Source organism: Stegastes partitus, unplaced genomic scaffold (genome assembly GCF_000690725.1).
Source record: "Stegastes partitus isolate 25-593 unplaced genomic scaffold, Stegastes_partitus-1.0.2 Scaffold338, whole genome shotgun sequence".
NCBI classification, from domain to species: Eukaryota; Metazoa; Chordata; class Actinopteri; family Pomacentridae; genus Stegastes; species Stegastes partitus.
This window is the reverse complement of record NW_007578069.1, coordinates 321,470-334,967: the sequence shown is the minus strand read 5'-3', so window position 1 is coordinate 334,967 and position 13,498 is coordinate 321,470. Positions and strand designations below refer to the sequence as shown.

The 13,498-nt window shown below is 40.8% G+C and overlaps 2 protein-coding genes across 2 annotated transcripts; both read left to right on the top strand.

Annotated features, from left to right (window-relative positions):
• The first annotated feature begins 617 nt into the window (after nt 1-617).
• cyc1 (cytochrome c-1) lies at nt 618-6,685 on the top strand. The gene is made up of 7 exons (XM_008284020.1): nt 618-796; nt 2,556-2,746; nt 3,623-3,749; nt 3,949-4,106; nt 4,429-4,589; nt 5,385-5,485; nt 5,862-6,685. Exons 1-7 carry the CDS (start codon nt 632-634, stop codon nt 5,964-5,966), a joined length of 1,008 nt encoding a protein of 335 aa, XP_008282242.1. The 5' UTR covers nt 618-631; the 3' UTR covers nt 5,967-6,685.
• A 3,281-nt stretch (nt 6,686-9,966) lies between these two features.
• Nucleotides 9,967-11,064, top strand: LOC103358875 (homeobox expressed in ES cells 1-like). The gene is made up of 3 exons (XM_008284024.1): nt 9,967-10,305; nt 10,442-10,543; nt 10,870-11,064. The coding sequence occupies exons 1-3, from the start codon at nt 10,144-10,146 to the stop codon at nt 11,062-11,064; spliced, it is 459 nt and encodes a 152-aa protein (XP_008282246.1). The 5' UTR covers nt 9,967-10,143.
• The last annotated feature ends 2,434 nt before the right edge of the window (nt 11,065-13,498 follow it).

Sequence of the window (13,498 nt, the reverse complement as noted above, 5' to 3'; positions counted from 1 at the left end):
AATAAAAATCAATCAGAGTCCAACACAACTATTTTACCCTCTTTTATAAAATTGCACTTTATCAACCATAGTTAATGCCAGGTTAAGCAGACCATTCTGTAGTGCTGACACAGCGCTCTGTGCAGAATGATCTGGCTGCACCTCATGATCACATCGCCACAGGAGAAGTAAACAGTCTGGCCTGATACCCACAGTCTACATCTGGTGAGTCAGACTTTATCCAACTCTGTACGACCCATAAGTTCAAAGGTATGAGGTGCTGCACTTGGTTGTAAATGAACAAATCTTTAATTTACTCGGCCACATGCAAATAATAACAGATTACAAGAAATCTACTTGTTGTTTTTGAGTATAGGCTTCTTGTACGTTCAGTATCTGCAATATTCCTACATAGACTGCAAAAATTGCTCAAGAACATCCCGAGTAACACGACCAAAAGCTCAGTCTCATCCTTGATCCCATCTGCACAAGCACAAGGGGGACCTCCCCAGTATTAGGCAGGTGGTTTTAGTACTGTGGCTGATCAGTGTGGATACTTACTGTGATGTGACTTCGTCTCACTGGTTTTATTTTGACAGGTTCGGTGTCTCTTCGTAAATAAGATCCAACGCGCTTCACGCAGCCGGTTTTTATGCTGAAGGTCCGGACTGGAAAAGCCGAGTGTGTGTTGAAGTGTAGCTTGACGCTGCTTCCAGCTCAGAGAACCGCAGAGAAGATGGCGGCGCTACGAGTCGTGGTGCTAGCGGGGAGTGGGAGAGCTCTCCTCAGCACTCCTAAACTTCTCAAGACCCCCAAGGTAGGCCGACAGAAGAGTGCAGCGTTTATGACCAAGGACAGGCCGTGTTTATTACAACGGTTTAACAGAAAGGCGCCGCTTTGAGGTGTCCTAGCGGCGAGCTAACGTTAGCTTGGCTGCTGGCAATGGGTGAGACAAGGTCACTCGTGTTCTAACATATTCTAGGATGTCACCAGCAGCTGTAGCTTCAACTCCTCCAATATTTCCTCCTTCTTAAACCGTATGAATCGACCCAGCGTCAATGTCTGCTAATATCAAAGCCACAGTTGGTACCCGTCACTGTTTGTGGGAAGCTAGCCGGTGAGCTAACCCATGATGTGTCAGTCACCCGGCAAACGTACAGCCTGGTTTAAATTCAGTTTCTAGCCCAAGTCACGACAGAGGGAAGCAGTCTGTGTAATTAAAACGTAAAGTCTGGTGTTCATATTTATTCAAAAATGCACGGTTAGGTCACGCTACGTCCTTTTTCTGTCAGAAACCGCAACTGCTAAAGTAATGCTAACCAGCTTGCTAACGTGTTAGCATTTCAAGGACTGAAAGGACTTCCGTCGAAGAAAGGCTGTTTTAAGGCGTTTGCTGCTGCACATTTAATCTTTAAGCTAATCAGTCGTGTTTGAGACAGATTTGGACTGTTCATATCGCCCAAGTGTATCTACAGTGATCTACTTTGCTTGTTTTAATTCAAGTCCCAAACTGAATGTGAACAAGTTAGTAAGCTGAGTGTAGTATTGTTTCAGGCTGGAGGTGGAGGTTGGTGTGGATTATGCTTGTGTAGTCTGGTGCAGGGATGCTGTCATGTGGTGCCTGGTTACCAAAACACTACTGAAGGACAGTGTCATAAGGATGGTCCGATTGCACATTTCAAGCAAGGGCATTTCCATGTCATGAACGTTTGCCAATTATGTCCACGCTGTAAAGCTGTGTCCCTAGGTAAACCCTCAGTTTGTCAGACGAACAGAATAGAACTTTATTGATCCCTTTGGTGGAAACCTCAGGGAAATTGTTGTTGACATAGACGTGTCATTGCTCCTGCACTTGAGAATCATGTCGTACTGTGCTGGACATGTCCTCCACTCTTTATGATTAGTAATGTCAAGTTAACAAGCTTATATACATAAAGCAAATCTGCAGCTATTCTGATAATCTGGTAATATCTTTTTCAAGAATAAGATGCCTTAAAAGTTCCAGCCCTAAAGACGTGAGGGGTCACTGATAGTCTTGTGTGATAGATATCACACAACATTTGGGTTCTACACCAAACAAGAAGGCTGCATTTGTCACCTTAGATTCCCCAAATGTGACACTGTGTAGATGTAACAATAAACATAAAACAATACATCCAATTTTTACGTGGCAAGTTGAGAAGTGTTATACAGATCAACACAGATTTTAAAGTCGAATGAATGCTTGTATATTTTTAAGTGTACAAGATTTGTGCTGCAGATTTTTTTTCAAGTATTAATTTGACAAAGAGGATTTCAGAAAGTCCAAGCAGATGTTTTGTTGTTGTTGTGAGAGCTTAAATTTAAGTTCATGAAAACAACAAACTTTTACATGTAGCTGGGTAGAATTAGTGACCAAAGCGTAGTCTTGTTCAAAAGATTACGTGAATGACTAATTTAATCTAGCATTGCTTTTATCACATAGAATATTAAGTAGACTGATCTACTGACACTGGGATGTCGTTGTTTTTTTTGTTGTTTTTGTTGTTTTTTTAAGTAACTAACTGGTATGTTGTTGTGCTCGTGTTTGTTCACAGGCCAACTTGTCCTTCGCCAGCCTACCGCGGAGCAAAAAAGTTGCCCTGACAACACTAGGTGTGGTCACAGCTGGCGGGGCTGGGCTCGCTATGATGCTGCACCAGTCCGTCAAAGCCTCTGAGTTGGAGCTCCACCCTCCTAACTACCCGTGGAGCCATGGTGGACCTCTGTCCGCTCTCGACCATGCTAGGTGTGTTGGATGGAAATGCTGAGGAAATATCAAACATAGTCATTGTCAGAGAAGTGTAAAACTTTTACTAAAAGTCCTGCAAGGTCCAGATCTGACAGCAAAAAGGCATCTTGGATCCACTGTCAGTAAAGAGACTTTATAAATATATGTATGTTTTTGATACCTTAAATTTTTTGAGGTTTAAATCTTAATTGAAATTAGTTTTTATACACGGCTGTCAACTCTTTCATTATCAGTGTATCCTTTTAAATGTAGGACATTTATTAGTTTGACAAACAAGCTGCACAAAGGTAATTTTAAAAAAAAAAGTTAAAAAAAATATCCCAAAGTTAACAAAAAATAAATTGCATCTCATCTGCATCAATTTAAAGGCACCTTTTTAAGATTTTGACCACTTGTGGCTCAATTTCAACATCTCTGTGATTGCAAAAAACACCACATGGCATCTTTAAGTTCGTCATTGTTTTTGTAGATGTTTTATTGCCATTTTTCATGTTTTTTTTTTTGTCACAATTAGGATGTTACTGTTGATTTTTATCTGACAGCCCCCCTCCCCCCGCCAAATGTAATTTGCTCACTGTTAAGACAAAGGAAAGCAGGAAATATCCTAACACGAAGACGCAGGCAGGAGTTAGGCATTTTTGCTGGAAAAAAGACTGAAAGGTTGATCCAATATTAAAGCATATTTTCTTTTAGTCAACAAATCACTTAATCCACAAATTATTTCAGCTCTCGTCACAATTTACATTCTTTACACTCTTTTAACTTTTATTTGCAGTCTTTTGTGGCACCTTCAGTCGTACACTTTGCAGCAGAGGACCACATTTCTCACTGTAAATGTCTCTTCATGTTTTCCTTCTCTCTCTACCCCTACAGTGTTCGTCGTGGCTACCAGGTGTATAAGCAGGTGTGTTCAGCCTGCCACAGTATGCAGTACCTGGCTTTCAGAAACCTGGTGGGAGTGTCGCACACAGAGGATGAGGCTAAGGCCATTGCTGAGGAGGTGAGGCTGTGTGCTGGAACAGTTTCAAATTGATCGCATATCTCTGTCTTAGTGTATTACAGCATACGCATTCTAAATAACCAGTATGATTCTTTTTTAATTTTAAAAGTTAACATCAAGTTTCACCAGGTGATGGAGACGCCCGCCTGTTGCATTTCTAGGTTTTTGACTTCAGCTTTGTCTTGTGTGCTGTGTTCAGTTTGAGGTCGTGGATGGACCTGACGACACTGGCGAGATGTTTACCCGGCCAGGAAAGCTGTCGGATTACTTCCCTAAGCCCTACGCCAACCCTGAGGCTGCTCGCTATGCCAACAATGGAGCCCTGCCTCCAGACCTCAGCTACATCATCCTTGCCAGGTAACCCCTGAAAAACAGAAAATACTGTAAAGTTTAATCATCTTAACCCTAAAGCTGCCAGTAGGTTTGAAAGGCATGTTTATTTCATTTGTTTGTTTGTTTTTTTTTTAAATGCAAAAATTACACTAGTTGTTGTAGCAAGACACTGTCTAAGCTTTCCTTAAAACTTTTCTACTTTACATAATGCACAGAAAGATACGCTAACAAGTAAAAGAAAACCACTGTGATACTGCTTGGGGTTCATAGTGTTCATCTGAAAGCCATGAAATCCCCTGCAGTTTTTGTGTCTGGTGGTGTTCATGTGTATCCTTGTCCCTCTCAGACATGGTGGCGAGGACTACGTGTTCAGCCTGCTGACTGGTTACTGTGAGCCACCTGCAGGAGTGTCACTGAGGGAAGGTCTCTACTACAACCCCTACTTCCCTGGTCAGGCTATCGGCATGGCCCCGCCCCTCTACAACGAGATTTTGGAGTATGAGGACGGTAAGTAAACTGTATGTATGGGTGTGTGCGATGGGATGTCGGGCTGCAGAAATGGATTAAAAAAAGGCTGTAGCAGAATGTGTCCATTGAACATTTAAGTCCCAGATTACTTTCGGAATACTTAGCCGACATAGAATCGGCTGAAATTTCAGGAAACTAAAATACGGCAAAGCATTAAACGAGTTAAAGTAATACCACAGCAGGTGTTTTCCAAGGTTTTGTTCACATTTAGTTTGAAATGGTAATTTTAAGGGAGAAAGAGCAAATTTGTTGTATCACACGGCAAAGATTATGTCCATTTCAATCACTGTGGTTCACTGTTTGAAGCATTTGACGTGGTACAAATGACGACATTGGCCAGGCAACCTTTGGAAGCATTAACAAGCAGCAGGTTTCCTTTTATTATGGGTTATATGATAAGAAACAGTTCATTTGCAAAAACAGATAACTCCATCTTCACAAACCTTCAGAAAACCTACTTTTCCATCATCTACCTGAGACAATATCAGTCAAACTTAAGTTATCTCTATTTTTGTCATTTCTTCTGAGACAAATCCACTCAACTTCAGTTTCATTGATATTATCTCAAGCAAAAAAAAAAAAGTTTTCTGAAAATTTACAAAAATGGAATTATCTGTTTTTGCGACTGGACTCTTCATATGTTTGACTTGTTGTTTTTGTGTTAAGTGATGTAATATTTAAGCATATCTTCCACACATGCTATACCTAGGAGAAAGCCTTTAGGTTTCCTGTTGTAACACCTATGGCGCTGATGGGTTTTGTTTGTTGCCATAGGAACCCCTGCCACCATGAGTCAGGTTGCTAAGGATGTGTGCACTTTCCTGAGGTGGGCTGCCGAGCCGGAGCATGACACACGCAAACGCATGGGACTGAAGGTACGCAACGCACGTTCTCCAGCCTGTGGAGTCGAATGTTCTCGAAATTGTAAATTGTTTTACTTGTGCCACTACAATGCCTAAGTGTGGGTGCTGAAACACAACATTACTTTTAGGATTTTTTTTTTTCCTTCTCCTTTTAAAATCAGAAATTTTCAAATGTTGTAGTAAATGAGCACATTATACCCCCACACAAGACATGGACATACATGCATACAACAGAGACTTCCATTCCATACACGAAACAAGGAACACGCTGGTTACATGATGTGTTTCTTACCAATGAGGCTTTCTGACATGCCTATAATTACCCTTTTGTTTGACATTTATGTTGACGCTGTCTTGATATTAATTTTTCTTTTCCATTCTCTTGAAGGTGCTGATTGGTGCAGCCATCCTCCTGCCTCTGATCTACTACATGAAGAGACACAGGTGGACTGTGCTGAAGAGCAGGAAGATCGCCTACAGGCCTCCCAAGTAAACAGAAGCAGACACCCCAAGCTGGGCCTAAAACTGAGATGGCTGCGTTCAATGACCCCACAATGCTCACCTCAAGAAGATCTTAGACCCATAATAATGGACAAACACACACATGCCTTTCGAGAAAAAGGGTAGACAACTAAGAGTACATATATTGTGTTTATTCCGACAGAAAATGCCTTTTTTTTTTTTTTAGTTGGTGGCATGATAGGTCCAGTTGTGTGACGGATTTTCCTGTATCTGGAATATTGTGGTGCAAGCTTGTGTCAGAGATTTGTGGCGTTCTTGAACACACCCTTCACAAATTTTATTTGATCTGCAGCGAGTCACGACTGGTAGCAGTTCATGTCTTGACATCTCGTCTCAGACTCTGTCACAATTGACCTATCAGTTGTTTGACTGTCCATCTTTGTAAGATACTCGATAACCACGTAAGCGCTTAGAAATACTTGCTCAGTAAAGTTTCCTGGGCGTATGGGAATCCATCCTCCACTCTTCTCCCTGCAAAACAACTGCTAAGCCTCTGTTTTACTGTACAAAATAAATTATCTTAAAGGAAACTTTTCTGCGTGGCACTTTGTTTTGTCTTCTGCAGCAGCAAACGTGACGCACTCATGAACCATTTTAATGCTGCCTGTGTCATTCTGGTTGTTGCTGGCTTGTGGAATCTGCATCTACACACTGTCATGTAAATATTTAATAAACTGGTGAATGAACAAACTTTGTTGTGAGGTTAGGTTAATTTGTTGACCCCTATATTAAAATGTCACCCGTCATTTGGTCTGTTTATTGTCTGCATTGTACAAAACTATGTAGAAGAAAGGAAATCCAGCCTTCATCCTTCTTACCCACAACATTCACACCAAAGTCAACCAGTAAGATTATAAAGATGTAGAACAGGGGTGTCCAGTCCTGCATGTTTTAGATGCTTCCCTCTTCCAACACACCTGATTCACATGATCAGGATCATTATCAGGCTTCTGCAGAGCTTGATGATGAGCTGATCATTTGAATCAGGTGTGATGGAAGAGGGAAACATCTAAAACATGCAGGACTGTGGCCCTCGAGGACCAGGATTGGACACCCGTGATGTCAAATCTGCCTGTCAAGCTGACCTTCCAACGGGTGTGAACCCTTTTGATAGGCACTGGATGTTGCTGTGCAGTGATACAACACCATGCCAGCATTGTTCGACTGCTTGTGGACCTGACCAACAATCCAAACACATCACATTTACTGTCATGTGTGACATAGGCAAGCAGGCAAGCATTAGATTGTTTATCCAAGTTCATAAGCTACAAATCAAATGTTTGACATTTTTGCTTTAAAAATTAAATTAACATTCCATTGACTGCTGCAGCTTTCTCAGTGTGTGTGGTTAGTTTTGCCCAAATGAAACTGGGTGCACCACACAAACCAGTGCTTACACAGAGATCTGGCAAGTGTCCGATGCTGCTGAAGCTCAGCTGTGCTCTCTCCACTACCAAGACCACACACAGGCAGTAAGTTCATATTTACTCCCTTTCTGGCTTTTCAGGAAGCTTCTGTCTATGTCCAAGTCTGGTAGCTGACTATATCTAATAACCAGTGAACCAGCACCAGGGACTCTTTTTCATGAAATAGTTTCACTACTTAAACACCACGAACACCATAAATTGCTGCTTTTATATTTCTAAAACTGCTCACATTCCAAAAAAACACCCACAGCATGTAAATTATTGAACTTTAAAGGTATGAAATTGGAACTTTGAACCCGTGCTTACACTCTTCATGTCCTTAAAATGTTCCTACAGCTCTTTTCTACCAGCCACAGTGAGGCTGGCCTTTCCTCTGCATGTAGTCATTACATCCTTGCATCCATCCCACCTTTAAGTCAGGGATAAATAAACAAGTGTGCTGTTGGTTTAAAGCTGCTGCAGGCCTTCATTAGGAGCTAATCTGGCTCTGAAAAGGTTTTTCCTCCCCGCTGGTTCAACCTGCATTCAGACACTACGAGCTTCATCTGCATCACAACACATACAGATTAGGCTAATAGCATTAGTGGATCTCACTGGATCATTATTATTGCCATCATTATCATTATTATTATTATTAGTTTAAATTCTCTCACTGACTTGTAACAGAAGGATGGGTGTATTTTAGTGTGGAAACTAAACTGATTTTCTACTTTGGTAATTCAGAAGAAAAGAGGGTGATTTTGCTTTGTATTTGTGTCATGGTGACAGTTTGTTTAAAAAAAGGAATCGTCCTAATCTTACACATACACTCACACAGTAAACTGTCAGGGGGAATACTCTGATTCAAACACACGTGTACATAAATGTGTTTTTTTGTTTCTTGCAAACGTGTTGTGATATTGGATTGTGGAACTCAAAATTTAAATATGCTGTCTTTCGGTAGCACACACAGTCAGCAGAGATTAGCTCCTGTATGGAACCTCAGGGAACCTCATTCACATGGAAAAAACACTTCTTACTTCTAATTGGTGGCCAGTGTAAATCCTCCTCTTCCATTTAAACCGGCAGTCAGCAGTTTGTCGTCCTGCTGTTTTGCCTCAGACTAACACATCCATTCACCCTTTCAGTTTGTTTTAGACCACAGATCCGGAGCAAAGGACCAATAGCGTTAATGAGACTTTCATTGACAGAAGACAAACTTGTGGAACACATTTTTTCTTTTTTCTTGAAAGGGAAATCAAAATAACTTTCATTTTGGTTGACTGTACTTCTGCTTGCACTTTGGGGCCGTTCTGCTCTCAGGGTTGTTTTATTAGTTCAGTCATTATGGCATCCACTCTGGCTCCTGTCACAGGAGAAGGCAGGCCGACGTTCTCCATCGAACGGATTCTCGGTTTGGAACCGGAAAGACCTGGAAACTGCTTGAAACTCCACAGACCCTGGACAGGTGAGGAGCAAAAGTTTGGATTTTTTAATTGTTTTCTTAACACTGATGGCTTATCTTCATCTTACTGATGAAGCACTAGCAGTGCAACACTGCATGGTGTCTTGCATCTATCACATTATGTGCCATTTAACTTAATGTTGTCTTGCTATAGCTGATGGGAGACTAAAATGATAAACCATGTTTTAGGTACAACAAGATCAATAATGCAAACATTCATGCATTCACTTAGATGTAAAAGACACAGAGCAGCACAACAGCCTGTGCAGAAGTGTCTGATACAATCTACTTGACTAAATGTATACAAAGAGGCAAAAATATATATATATATTTGGGTAAAATCTGAATTTTAATTGTTTTGACTCACATATGTAATTATATTACTGCCTAGCTGTTATATTTAGTTTTAGTTAGTGGATGTTTTCCATTGCCTATAGATTTTAAAATTAAATAGTTGGTTTTTGCCAGTAGCCATGTGCAAACAGGAGTCATTGTCATCAGTCTGCCTGTAAATAAATCAATGGCTGCTTAAAAAATACCACACCAACAAAAAAAAAAAACAGTTGTGTATTTAGTTTTCTTTATGCAGTGATGTTCATACATTTCTGCTGTTGTGTTGAATGACTATATTTAATTTGCAGCTGTTCATGACAAATAGATGAAAAGTACCTTTTCAAACTTACTCATTTAGGTTCACTGGTTTCTCTATTGATTGATCAGAATACCGTTGGCCGTACCGTAAATTACATTTAACTACACAGGGCTGCAAGGTGGCGCAGTTGGTTAGCACTGTTGCCTCACAGCAAGAAGGTTGCCGGTTCACGGGTGCCGGAATCTTTCTGTGTGGAGTTTGCATGTTCTCCCTGTGCAGCGTGGGTTCTCTCTGGATTCTGTCCCACACAGTCCAAAATCATGCTGAGGTTAGTTGGTGATTCTAAATTGTCCGTAGGTGTGAATGTGAGTGTGCTTGGTTGTCTGTCTCTAAGTGTAGCCCTGTGACAGACTGGTGACCTGTCCAGGGTGTCCCCTGCCTTCACCCTGAGTCAGCTGGGTTAGACTATTTTCAATTTTTTATATTTTGGAATAAAATTCTGAATTAATATGATGTCAAATCCTCACATATGCTGAGTACATCTGTGTGTACAGTAAAACCTAATCATTTATCCAAAGTCAAGAAAAAGCTCTCCGTTCAGTTTATTGTTGTGCAAATGAATGATTTATTTCATTTTAATTAAAAAGGTTGTTTAGTGTGTGATTTTTTCCCCATCAATCCAGAGATGGTAGCAGAGAAGGAGAACAGAGGAACGACTCTCTGCTCTGAACAACAACACTGTTATCAACAACAGCAACTGCATCATCCTCAGCCGCTGAACTCCTCCAGGCCCACATCAAACTGGTACATCGGACGCAGACCCCGCACTGCCTTCACCAGCAGCCAGGTAATCCAGCAGTCAATCAAACTGCAAAAGGATTCTCTAGAAAGTTGAAGACATCGAACATAAAATTACATCGCTGAGAGCAAATACAGGTTTGTCTGTGGGTTGATCATCGCTCTCTCGCTGTGTGTTTGTGCAGGTGAATGTACTGGAGACAGTGTTTCAGGTGAACTGTTATCCAGGCATCCAGCTGAGGGAGCAGCTGGCAGGAAGACTCGATCTGGACGAGGACCGAATACAGGTTCAGACAGAATATTAAAAACGATTTGCTTGTTGTTTCCTGTCTGTTGTACCTCTTTATTCATGCCCAGGTCCTCTAATGTTAGTGCCCCTAATAGGACAGTCCACTGACTTCAAGCCTCATACTGTTCAAAAGTCAGCATTGGCTTAGTATGAAAACTAAAAAATCAAAAAAATACATAAATCTGACAGTGTGAAGGAAAAGATTTTCTATGTGCTACATGTACAATCAAAGAAAAAAGAAATTATATTAAGATTGTTTAAAATTTAAGAATAAAGAAGGGAAAATGTCTTCATCTACTTCATAGTTCCATCACTCTCTTTCAGATCTGGTTTCAGAACCGGCGAGCCAAACTGAGGCGTTCTCTGAGAGAAGCCCGGCTACGTCTAGTCCAGACAGCGGTGGCTGACCTCAGGGTCGGACACGAGGTCATAGGTCAGCTGAAGGTCAAGCAGGATGAGCGAAGTGACCTGGAACTTGCCTCTTGTCTCCAGCTTGAGGTGGAGGAAGAGGAGGAGTAATGCTGATGAAGGACTTATTATTTTTACCACTCATTCTGTTTCTGAACTTGTCCTGGACTGACTGTTTCCTGTCCATACATCATTTGTTTCTTCCTTCTTGTAACTTAACAGGATGTCTTCACTTTATGTATGTCATCAGAGATGAACAGTTTTGAATAATTCAGTTACATTCATGTGTTGTGTTCTTCTTAATTTTATGTTCATCTTGTATTTGCAAATACACAACAGGAACAATTAAATATATTCTGGAATAAACAGCCTTATGCATTCTGAATGGAAAAATAACTAATTTCATTCAGTCATTTTGTTTAAAACCTTGGAGAATGGATCAAATGTTGCTGAGGCACATGCAACAAATGCAGACACACTTACAACCAAATGTCAATGAAATATGAATACATGGCTTCATCAGATAAAAACAAAATGTAATAGTGCTAAAAATAAAAAAAATAAAATAAAATAAAAAAGTATAGGGAGTAACAGGTAGCCCTGTGATAGACTGGTGACCTGTCTAGGGTGTCCTGCCTTCACCCTGAGTCAGCTGGGATAGACTCCAGCCCCCCATGACCCTGGTGAGGATTAAGCGGTGTATAGATAATGGATGGATGGATTAACAGTACAATTCAAATGTTTTCATTTTTCCCACTCCACTGCCTTTTATTTGTTTTTAAATTTTTATTTTATTTTATTTTTTTTTACCTTGTTTTGTTTTTTAGACAACAAATTGTGTATATATCAGTCTTTTAAGTCTCCATATAGTGCAAATTATTTTCTATTGTGTTTTGTATCTCCTAAAACTTTAGAAGTATAGAATAAAAGCTGTGAAAACAAGAAGATGCTTGCAGCTGCTGTTCCTCTAGCACCCCCTCAGCTGGAGCCCAGCTTTACAACCAGTCAGCATTTTGGTCCATCTATGATGTAAATTCTAAACTCATTTCAAATTTGTATAATCCTGTCCCTTCACTGCTCAGTGTTTCAGGGTAAGCCATATGGAATGAGAGAGAAGCAGCCTCACAGTTCAACACTTTAATTTACTTGTAGAGTTGCTTCTGCTAACTCCAAAATGTCTTAAAGCGCACCAAATACTCTGCTGTTGGCTGCAAGAGTGAACACAAAAGTCTTCATGTACTCTCAGCAGGAACTGAAGACCCTGTTATTTTTGATGGATATATTCCACAACAAGGGCTGGATCAGTGGTTAGCACCGTCGCCTCGCAGCTAGAAGATCACCGGTTCGTGTGAGGACACCCGGGATCTTTCTGCGTGGAGTTTGCATGTTCTCCCCGTGCAGCGTGGGTTCTCTCCAGGTTCTCCAGTGAACTAATGTGAGTGTGCTTGGTCTCTCTGTGTAGCCCTGTGATAGGCTGGTGCCTGTCCAGGGTGTCCCCTGCCTTTGCCCTGAATCGGCTGGGATAGACTCCAGCGTCCTCGCGAGCCCAGTGAGGATAGGTATTCCACAACAATCTAAACATCCTTACTGTTACTTTGTGTGCGTGATGTGTAATGTATGCCCACAGGTCAGAGCTCTGTGGAAATTGTAAAGCTGTGGAACATTCAGATGATAATTGAAATTTTAGGAGCAATTTGAAACCAACAAACACTGACTAGGTTAATGTGTTTTCATGCTACCTGTTGTACTTCAGTGCAACTTTAACTCAGTCAGTGTCAGTTGCAGTTTTTTTCTGATGCATTTGCAGAACGAATATGACACAGTGACTGTAATGCAGCCCATTAACATGGGTTAACATGTTAACTAGCAGTCACTTTGTACGCATTTCCAAGCTGCCACTCTGCACCCCTAAACTGTTAATGTTATGTTGTGTGTCAAACTAACCAAACACATGGAATAAAGACAACGGCTGTGCTGTTTAGATGTAAAATGGTCATTCAGAAACAAAAGTACAAGTGATAGAAAGTCCTGGTCTCACATGTTAAATATACATGAGATCACAGTGCGGTAAAAATGCACTCTCTTTGATATTTAATGCTAAAAAAATTAATGACATGTTTTAGGGACATGTACGACTTTCATTACTTTGCCAAAAAGGACACAATATGGGACAAAATCTGATGACTTCTATTTTTTTGCTGCCTTGTGTAGCACTTTGCAACATGAATTTGAAAAATGCTCAAAAAATTATTATGTCATTATTATTATTTTCACTACTACTACTACTACTACTACTACTACTACTACTACTACCACCACCACCACTACTACTACTACTACTACTACTACTACTACTACTGATAATAATAACAATAATCTACCTTGAGCAGTGTTTTTGTTGCTTGCTGGGTGAACTTCAGACCTTTAATCATTGCTGTATTTGAGTTCTTGTCATCCGAAAGACGATGAGAGAATAAATGACGCGGCCGGCTCTGATTGGTCCAGCCGCGCACCGTGTGTGTCCCGGAAGTAAAAAGCGGAGGAC

Coding starts and splice junctions, on each gene's coding strand:
- cyc1 (XM_008284020.1), top strand. CDS start 632: ATGCTGAAGGTCCGGACTGGAAAAGCCGAGTGTGTGTTGAAGTGTAGC. Junction 2,747..3,622: donor TCCGCTCTCGACCATGCTAG/GTGTGTTGGATG, acceptor CTACCCCTACAG/TGTTCGTCGTGGCTACCAGG. Junction 3,750..3,948: donor CTAAGGCCATTGCTGAGGAG/GTGAGGCTGTGT, acceptor TGCTGTGTTCAG/TTTGAGGTCGTGGATGGACC.
- LOC103358875 (XM_008284024.1), top strand. CDS start 10,144: ATGGTAGCAGAGAAGGAGAACAGAGGAACGACTCTCTGCTCTGAACAA. Junction 10,306..10,441: donor CTGCCTTCACCAGCAGCCAG/GTAATCCAGCAG, acceptor GTGTTTGTGCAG/GTGAATGTACTGGAGACAGT. Junction 10,544..10,869: donor TGGACGAGGACCGAATACAG/GTTCAGACAGAA, acceptor ACTCTCTTTCAG/ATCTGGTTTCAGAACCGGCG.